The sequence below is a fragment of the Trichomycterus rosablanca genome, chromosome 2 (genome assembly GCF_030014385.1).
Source record: "Trichomycterus rosablanca isolate fTriRos1 chromosome 2, fTriRos1.hap1, whole genome shotgun sequence".
Taxonomy (NCBI): Eukaryota; Metazoa; Chordata; class Actinopteri; order Siluriformes; family Trichomycteridae; genus Trichomycterus; species Trichomycterus rosablanca.
Window position 1 is genome coordinate 15,103,646 of NC_085989.1, and position 10,285 is coordinate 15,113,930.

At 35.6% G+C, this 10,285-nt stretch overlaps 1 protein-coding gene across 1 annotated transcript; it reads right to left on the minus strand.

The window, feature by feature from the left end:
- Positions 1-6,200: 6,200 nt before the first annotated feature.
- Positions 6,201-7,373, minus strand: hoxa13a (homeobox A13a). The gene is made up of 3 exons (XM_062990188.1): positions 7,074-7,373; positions 6,704-7,025; positions 6,201-6,448 (listed from the first exon to the last, which is right to left on the minus strand). Exons 1-3 carry the CDS (start codon positions 7,371-7,373, stop codon positions 6,201-6,203), a joined length of 870 nt encoding a protein of 289 aa, XP_062846258.1.
- Between the last annotated feature and the right edge of the window lie 2,912 nt (positions 7,374-10,285).

Below are 10,285 nucleotides of genomic sequence, written 5' to 3' on the forward strand. Positions count from 1 at the left end.
ATGAAGAGACAAGAACAATAAAATTTGGTGACCAGGCACATTGTAAAGAACAGTGGGCCAGTGAATAAAATCATTTCCAATGTAAACATGTTTAGAACTGTAAAGATATTTATTTAAAAGAAGTTCGATATGTGTCTAGAATTTATAAGCGATTCGTCAAAAAAAAGTTTTTAAAAACCATACCATGGAAACATTTAATAATAGTTCAATTGTTAGAAAAATTACATATCTGCCTTTTTTTAAAGTTCAGAAAAAAATTTACACTAAAACAAGTAATTCTATATAACATACATTAAACTGGGGTGTGTTTCCCCAATAACGATTGATCTAAGCGATTTTCGAACAACTTTAAAAACGACGTAACACCAGCCTCCGAAATTACGAAAGAGTTTCAAGTATAGTTCTTTGTTGACTGCACCTCTGGAGCTCCGCTGGAAACGCATCACCAGTCGAAAACTGAATCATCGATTATCATACAATTTCTTATTATTATATCACAAAAAGCTAATAATTCACTAATCAAGTCATTTTAAGATAATAAGCAATAGGTCTTTAAATTACTGGGAAAAAGCATGAAAATATTACATTTGCAATTCATATCCATCGCATATCAAAATAATATAGGCACACAACCTTTTATTCATCAATTCAGAAGAATGGCAAACGAAATTTTTCGCTTAAGAACTTACCCAAATGCTCTATAAAACTGAAAATGGCATAACTTTGCAAGTCCGGCTAAAAGAAAAGGGGCAGGACTCAGAATGATTCTGAGAAAGGTGAGGTCAGTCCAGAATTACACGGGAGGAGCTTGTCAATGATCTCAAGGGAGCTGGGAGCAGAGAAATGCTGGATATGACCCCAAGAACACCATCCCCACCGGGCATTTCTTTGCCTCCAAACACGGCGAGTGGAGTTGATGCCAAAGAGCTCAATTTTGGTCTCATCTGACCATATCACATTCTCCCAAGCTTTCTCTGAATCATTCAGGTGTTCATTGGCAAACTTCAGACGGGCCTGTACATGAGCCTTCTTGAGCAAAGGGACTTTGCGGGCACTGCAGGATCTCAATCCATTACGGCGAAGTGTGTTACTAATGGTTTTCTTGGTGACTGTGCTCCCAGCTCCCTTGAGATCATTGACAAGCTCCTCCCGTGTAATTCTGGACTGACCTCACCTTTCTCAGAATCATTCTTACCCCACCAGGTGAGATCTTGCATGGAGCTCCAGAGCGAGGGTGATTGACTGTGATCTTGTATTTCTTCCATTTTCGAATTATCGCACCAACAGTGGTCTCTTTCTCACCAAACTTCTTGCTGATGGTCTTGTAGCCCATTCCAGCCTTGTGCAGGTCTACAATCTTGTCCCTGACGTCCTTTGATAGCTCTTTGGTCTTGCCCATGGTGGTCGAGAGATTTGAATGGAAGAAACTGATTCTGTGACAGGAGTCTTTTATACAGGGACAGGACTAATTTGTGTGCCTCATGGGCACATAACCGGTCTGTGGGGGTCAGAATTCTTGCTGGTTGGTAGGGGATCAAATACTTATTTCCCTTAATTAAATACAAATTAATTTATAACTTTTATTTAATGTTTTTTTTCTGTATTTTTTGTTGATATTCTGTCTCTCTCTGTTAAAATTAACCTTCCATAAAAAATATAGACTGTTCAAGTCTTTGTAAGGGGGTAAACTTACAAAATCAGCAGGGGATCAAATACTTATTTCCCCCACTGTACATCTACTCCCCCAGATATCCCTTCAGTCACTGTTGGGCCTAGTGTTGTTTCCTCTTCCAGAGTAAGGCCTGTTGCCGATAACTGACCTTCACCTGTCTTAGGCCTCTCTTTCCTTAATTGTGCCCCAGTTTGCGCTGTAGACTTGCCATGCTTCTGCATTGATGCATGAAACGTTAATTGTGCGCCTATAGGCTTGATATGCGATAAATGGCAATTGCAAATGTAATGTTTTTATATCAGTAATTTAAAGACCTATTGGTTAGTAGTTTTAAAAAAATGTTTTGTTAATGAATTATTTGCTTTTTGTGATTATAACAATGAGAAATTGTATGGTAATCGGTGATTCAGTTTTCGACTGGCAGTGCCTTTTTCAGAGGCGGAGTCAACAAAGAACGACTTGAACCTCGTTTGTAATTTCAGAGACTTAAGGGGTTTTTGGGAAACACTCCCAAAACTGGCGTTCTTAAAGTTACGTCGTTCTTAAAGTTGTTAGTAAATCGCTAAGATCAATCGTTATCGGGAAACGCACCACAGGATAACCGATGGCAAAACGTTTGACTAGCCATAATAATAACAAAAAGTAAATAATAATAAAAAATTTATATCTTAATTCATTAATTAAGTTTGTGTTTGTCTAAGTTTATTATAGTCTATTGTAGTAAATAATTTAGGCTTCGGACATAATAAGCTCAAGTTATAGTAAAAAATTAAATGTACTACTCATTTAATTAAACCAAAATAACTGGCGTAATCATTTAGGACTGTAAGTCCTAAGTAAACCATTCACTTAAAATTATTATCTTTAATTTATTTATGTACTTATTCAGTTAGTTCGTTATTTTACAGCGGTAACAAAGCATCCTTCTAAATAACAAAATGAGATAAAGTCTAGGAAATTAATAAAGGCTATTTCAAAAGCCTATTTTTTTATTAGGTTGGCATTCTAAAACATTTTTAATTTACATTTTGGGCCATTGCCTGTTAAAGCGCTTACGTAAACCTGCTTAATTGTTGTTTACTCTATACAATGCACCAGTTCCAACAGAAAAAAACCGCATGTTTGACAGCAGGTACAGTGTAGGTGGGTTTAATTGCCTCATATGCTTCTATCCAAACATTCTTAAAAACTTAAATTTTGTTTTATGTGACTACAAAAACCGCAAAATATATTTTCCTGGTCCCTTTAATTAGTTCTAGTAAAGCTTTAAAAAGGCAATTTTAAAGCTACTTTTTTCACAGCTGTCAGTAGGCCGATTACACTGGAGTGTGGACAGCTGTTTTTGTGGATCTAGGATTACATCTGATTATCTGTATAAATTTCCTCTCCATAAAGTGAGCACTGCATGTAGGGACAAATATTTTTACGAGTGATTTCAACAATGACGTAACGTCAATTTTGTACATTTGTATGTTCATGTATGTACATATTTAAGTACGTATGTATGCACCTGTATGTACATATTTACATACATTTTAACATTATTATTCCACAAAGTATTATTAGGCAAATAATTATTATAAAACCTATAACCGATAAGTATTTAAATTATCGGTTAAAAAAGCATGAAAAACATTATACATTACACTGCAATTCCTATTTATTACGTATTAAGCCCATAGGCGCACAATTAATCTTTCACTCGTTAATGGGTGGATGGTTATGGGTGGATGGCTTTTAACCTAATGGTTAAAAGAATTAGCTATGTTTTTTCTTTTGCTTAATTTTTACATCTAACATCTAACACCTAATGCAAGGTCTTTCCTACAGCTTATCAATTCCACGATTTAAAATAAACGTTTATTATTTTACTTATGTGATTTTATAGCACCTTGTGATTTTGTTGTTTACTCTTCATTGTTTACCTTTAAGTTATGTTTTGTTAGATGTGTTGTTATTTTAATGTTGTTTATGTTACATAAACGAATACTACAATTTACATAAAATGTACGAATGAATAAATTTGCAGTCTTAATGGTGGTGAGCAATTCTGAAGTGTGTGTAGATGCGAGGGTGTGCCTGTTTCTACACTTTGCTAAAACAAACAAGGTGAACACAAAACATTCAAATATACGAAAACGCAGGGCATTGTTTACTTATAGAGACAATTTAGGGCAGCCAGTCTGCCTGTATATAAGAATAAAATAAATTGAAAGCGAATGTGGAAATAGTAAAGTCGACTTACTTGTAATAAATTTCATGGTGAAGTTTGTGTACTATAGGAATGCAAGGGAAATGCTTGCATGTGTAGATGAATATTAAGTTATGGTATTGGTGGTATATGCATTAAGAACTTAAGAAAAGCATAATAAGCATTTCACCACATGCTAATAAGGAGTACCTGGTATCAGGTCAGCAACGTTAATTTAGCTATGTCAGTGCGTTAGTTACTATCACTCAGTTGTATATTACGAATGAACAAATACATTTAATACAACATATACATTTACAGATTGTATGATGGAGATTTACACCACGATGAGGGAGAAACTCTGCTTTCAGCAAAAAGGTGTAAATCCCGATTCTTAACAATCATTTACCTAAATAAATTGTAATCAAAATAAACAAAATACATAAACATATCAGAAGACCGTGAAATCAGATGAACAGCTGTAAAGTTTCATTTCTGCTATTGTAACCAATATGTATTTAAAAAAAATTACTACTAATATACTAATATCAGATAACTTTTTGGTATACGAATATAAAAAACGAGATTATTCTTGATTGTAGAATTTTTAAGTACTTTTAAATTTTAGTATTTTGTATTTTAAGTTAAAAGTCAAAGTATGACAATTTATAATACTAAAATATGGTAATAATTTTCTTGGCTAACTGCCAATTTAACAACTTTAGATCTTTAAAAATATTCGTCAGTTTAGTAATTGTCCTTATTTTTGCTTGTAACATGCATGAAGGAGCGTAAGGATTCGAAATGGAGTGTGCCATTTCCCACTGCACTTCATCAGTTTTACCCTTTACTTACCAGGGATGGAAAGTTTATGCTATAATTTATGCTTTAACAATCCTAAAGTTTATGCACATTGAGATATTTATTATTAGTAATAGTAGTAGTAGAAGTAGTAGTAGTAGTAGTACACTGCTCATACCATACCCAAGTGTTTTGCGTTCTTTACGTTTTACAAAAACATTTGACTTTTTATGAATTGTATGAATTAGTTTTAGCCTTTAATTGATTTTACTAACCAGAGTACGAAGTCCATTTAATGTTCAAATATCTTAAAATAATATAATAAAATTATTGTCATATGCGTGTGTTGCTATTACTTTACTATTACTATGTAAAACATTACTACATGAAAATCTTTTGTCAAAGTAAATGATGGTGCGTATAAAACTTGAGACTCGCTGTTCTTAAATTCCAGTCAATTGTCACGTTTTACTTAAGAAAACAGACCAGAAACTACTCTTTTGTAAAGTAGTCTATATGCAGTTAATGAGGAGTGAATTATAACAAATACATCAGCAGGTGGCAATGTTGCTCTATCACATGAGCTAGGACTCGGCAACAAAACGTCTGTTTAACTGGGTTTATGCTAAATACAGTATTTTTTAAATTATTGACCGAATTAAATTGCCTCTTTTACATTTGCTGATGTTACTGGACCTATAAGGTATACACGTCGAAGACTTACAATCTAACAAAACGTTTTCACAAAACTGCAAATCTTTCAAAACTGTGTGCTGTTCAGTGTGAATACTCGTTTTAGTGCAGATTTAGAAGCAATGCAAATTTCCTGCGCAGTGATTTTTTTCTACCGACAAGATGACAAATGTTTAGCAATCTCAGATATGAATATTAGGTAGCTTAAACATCACAAAAATGCGCGAGTGCATTTGGTAAATACTTTAGTCAGTATTTGTCGTCGTCGTGACACAAAATAAAAAATATAGTAATCAAATAAGCAGTTTATTTGGTCGAACGTGAAGAAAAATTGAGATACATGCTGACTTGACGTTAGAGACACTGCGATTTTGTAACTGATAAGGGCTCCAGAAAGACAAATGCACATGGGCTCCTGTACATGAAATAGTAAGGCTGTTTGGGGTTTTCTGCTCGTTTAGGGTTGAGATTAAAAACCCTGATACAGCAAGCAAAACACTGAGTGTAATAAAGTCGACAACGGAGCCATTAAAAAGCTGAAATTCCTGCAAACATCTGTATCTGTGGGATTTTTTGTGGGAAGTGACCCATATTACTTTAAAGAACATAGCTAGTGATGTTGTAACCTGAGCTGTAGTTATACAGATTAAGCTCCAATACCTGTCGGAAATAATGAAAATGCCACTCCACTTCACTGTTAAACCGATTGGGTCCAAATCCTGCAATCCAGTTGCCCAAGCTAACGTGAAATAATTGAAATATCTGTACTCTTTATGATATCCAAACACATTGGTTTAAGTTTATGCAAATTCATCGACATACGTCCATTTTTGTTTTAGATGGCTAGCTGTCGTGTTTCAATTTGTTGACAACCTTCTTCTCTTTTACTCGTCGGTTCTGAAACCAGATTGTCACCTGTCTTTCGGACAGATTTGTCTGAGCAGATATACGCCTGCGCTTGTCCTTGGTAATGAACTTGTTGGCCGCGTACTCGCGCTCCAGCTCCTTCAGTTGCACCTTGGTGTATGGCACGCGCTTCTTCCTGCCTCGCCGGAACGAACTGGCTTCTGGCCCTCCTTGAGGCACTGCGTCTAACAAAAGAAACCAGATGGTTTAACAAATTAGTCTACAATTCTATATATGCGTAATGTGTTTCTTTTGTTTTTTTAAATAAAACCACAAAATGTAATTATTCAATATAACGATTGGTGTTGCGCTATCTACATTTTATTAAGATGCATCAGTAGTTAGTCGTCATACAGCAGCTAAAATAGTCAACAGAATTTTTTGCTCAGCAAATCCATTTAAATTCGACAAATAAATCCCTTGATATAAGTTCCTAATACCTGGTATAGATTTCCACATGTGCCCTGTCTGTGCTTGATCTTTGGCGCAGTAAACTTGGCCGTTCCATCCGCTAGTACTGATCGCCCACGGCTGATAACTTTCCACAGGCAATAAAGAGGGCTCGTGTCTGGATTCCGCTGGCCCACTTACAGCCTGCACTAAGGGTACATCCAGGTATCCGGGAACGGGCTGGTACGGACTTGTGCCGTAGCTCTGGTAGAATGCGAACTCCTTGGCTCTTGAGACAGCGTAATCCTCAGCCGACGGGGCTGACATATCCATGAATTTGTCCCCGTAAGGCGAAGTTGCTGAGGCAGGGGACTGACCGCATGATTTTACCCCACCTCCGCCCCCGTGGTGATGGGACACACGACACGGATAATATCCACCGCCGCCAAAATAGCCAAAAGGCAGCGAAGCACCTCCAGATCCCTGCGTGGCCGAGCATGGGCTGCATTGCTTTCCAGGCTCGCCAGATACTGGTGTAGCTACGTCGCTCGACATGTAAGCAGTGCTGGGAGCCATAATATTTCTGCAGGAGCTCGGCGCAAAATTGCCCCCTACAAATGCATCCATGGTCTTGCCTGCGTCGTCTGAAGCACCGCCGTTTTCATAGAGAAACATGACCGGGTCGATCCAGCGCGGGCGCAGGAGCAGTGACGTTGTCATAGCCCGTTGGACATCTAGACGTGTGGCTCCTTTTCATAAAAAGCCTAAGCACCTAAAAAGAGCAGATAAACTGATTCCACACGAGTCCAAACACCCCGACGCGCCCATGAGCCTCCCAGAATTGTCTTATTATTGGCTCAGGCGTGTCCACGTGACGTGTATGCGTGTGTGTGTGTGTGTGTGTGTGTGTGTGTGTGTGTGTGTGTGTGTGTGTGTGTATGTGTGTAGTTTGTTAATACAATTTAGCCTAACTATAACTGATATCTTTTAACCATTGTTTAGGTTAATATATATTCATCACTTACAAAATATACTTTTTACACATGATGTTCAAAATCTGCCGATGTTAAAGTTGAAGGCTGTGTAGCTTGGTTTAAAAAACGGAAATAGTAGACATTTTAATTAGTTGACTGTTCTCACCAGTCGACTACTTTACTCTTTTGTGAATACATATATCTCAGCATTCATCACATACTTCAAGTGGATATTCCTTGGGGGTCAAGATCTTAATAATGTTGAAATATGAACCATTATTTGGTGGACCAGATAAATTCTTAAATTCTTACTTTTAGTTGTATTTAATAGACGCTTAAACAAAGAAGAGTCTCTCTCTCTCTCTCTCTCTCTCTCTCTTTCTGTTTGTGTGTATGAGAGAGAGAAAGAGACAGTGAGAGAGGGAGTGTGTGTGTGTGTGTGTGTGTGTGTGTGTGTGTGTGTGTGTGTGTGCGAATGAGAAAGTAGCGTCCGTCCTACGTGTGGCGCTGACATAGGCCAAGGTCAAGTTGAAAGTAGTTGTCGTCCGGCCTGTTAGACTATTCAGGCTTTGAAGAACAGTCTAAACACACAAAAGAGTCAAGTAGTCGACTGGTGAGAACAGTCTCCTAATTAAAATGCTGTTTCAAACACCTATAGTCTGCTACTTCCGTTTTTAATTTAACCAAGCTCAGTTTGCTGACGTAGCCTCCAGCTTTAACACAAACAAATTTTGACCAAAGTCTTTTAAATAGATGTCTAGCAAATGGTTCACCCTAATGAGAGGTCGACGATCATTGATAATATAATTATATTGATAATATCATTGATAAGTGTTTATGTTTTATTTTGCGCGGTTCGTAAAACGAAGTCCCCTTCTTTTTAAATTCTATTATACATTAATTAAATACTATTTCAGTACTGTTTTATTAGTTTTTATTTAAAATGGTAAAAAAAAAAACAACGTTTCTTTGTTTAAAGAAAACATATATTGTTTTTTAAAAATACTTTACTTTTTAAACAGTATCTACTCATTTGTTGTCTACTAAGATAAATAAATAAACTAATAAATAAATAACCAATGAATAAAAACCCCTATTACTTTAAAGTTACATTTAAGCGGACATAAAATACTGGGCGGAAACAACAAGAATTTCTGCTAGCGTTTTTATTTTTTGAACCAAAATATAAAATATTAATTGAGAATGTCTATCATCAAAACACTTAATTGTTTTACGCGTTGTCCTTGTTTTAAAGGACAGATGGAAAGTAATTGTGTAAATAGCGTAGTTTTTATTTAAAGTTTCTTTAAAACTTGACCCTAAATTCAGATTAAGACAATTCATATTCTGTGTGCAAGAGGTAAGTTAATGATATTAGTCGCATGAATGACTGAAAGGTTCCAAACTATTTGTTAGTAAGAGATGTCTGTCAAAAACACCAAACAGGGATGAAAGTTTACTAAATGTTGAAGTATGGTTTTGGAAGATACATTATTTTGGCTTGTAATGAGATTTAATCTGACTTTATATGCAGTTTATATTCTACCTTTAGGCTAAAATGAGAGTTATTTTAGCATAGCCGAAGGTAATAAATACGCTTTTCAACAAATGTTTTAAAAACACTGGGGAAAAACGGTCTTTTATACATTGTTTTACATTTATGCAACTTTTGTAACATCGACATTTATGGATATGCATTGTTATTTGACACTTAACGACACTATGTCGAGACTGGCATAACAAAACAAATACGTTCGTGTTGTTTAACCTTTAAGGCATACATTAAAAAAATTTATTTATTTACAGATTTATTTATCACAATTCCTAAATACTTTACATAGTACACACTAAGTGGTCACTAACAATTGTCTGTGCGTCTACCGAAACAAATTATTTATTTTACACATCGCTGAAGTATATTACATCAAAATTTATACCAAAAGAAGCCAAACACTTTTTAATTGTTTGACTTAATTGACTTGCTTACTTAAGCGTAAAACGTAAATAAAAATCTTCAAAAATAACCCAAAAGTAATTTAATATTGTACTGTACAGACATGAACGTTGTTCTCTATTTTCTAGAAGAAAAGACAAGCTGATGTTTGCAACGTCGGTACGGAAACAAACTTAGTTACGGTCCTAAAACAGCCTGAAAATGCTCAGTGCATAAAGAAATGTATATATGGATTTGATTTTTTTCGAAAATGGTAGAACTACACAACATTGTTTTCTCTCTCTAAGTCGAAATATAGCTTTTTGTGTTGAAAACATTTACCAGTGGAGAGCCAGAACCAGACTGTCGTTAGTGTGAAAACTTGAAAAGGGTAGATTTAATTTTCGATATGTCTTAAATACCTATTTATAAACATTTTATTTAAAACATTATTTTAAAATATCTTATAAAAAGGGGAATGTGGGTAACGTTTAAGTAACACTTACATTTATGACATTTAGCAGACGCTTTTTTCCAAACCTGCTTACAATGCAAGGGCCAAACAATGGCGGTCTGGCAGTTGGATAGGTTCATTAAACTTGGCGAGGATATAGCGGGCGGATCTGTCAAAATAATGATGTGACTAGAAGTATTGTTTTTACTACCACTTTTTTAAAACCATGGTAATTATGTTATTGCTATCAGCTGGTCTTTGTCAATATGGG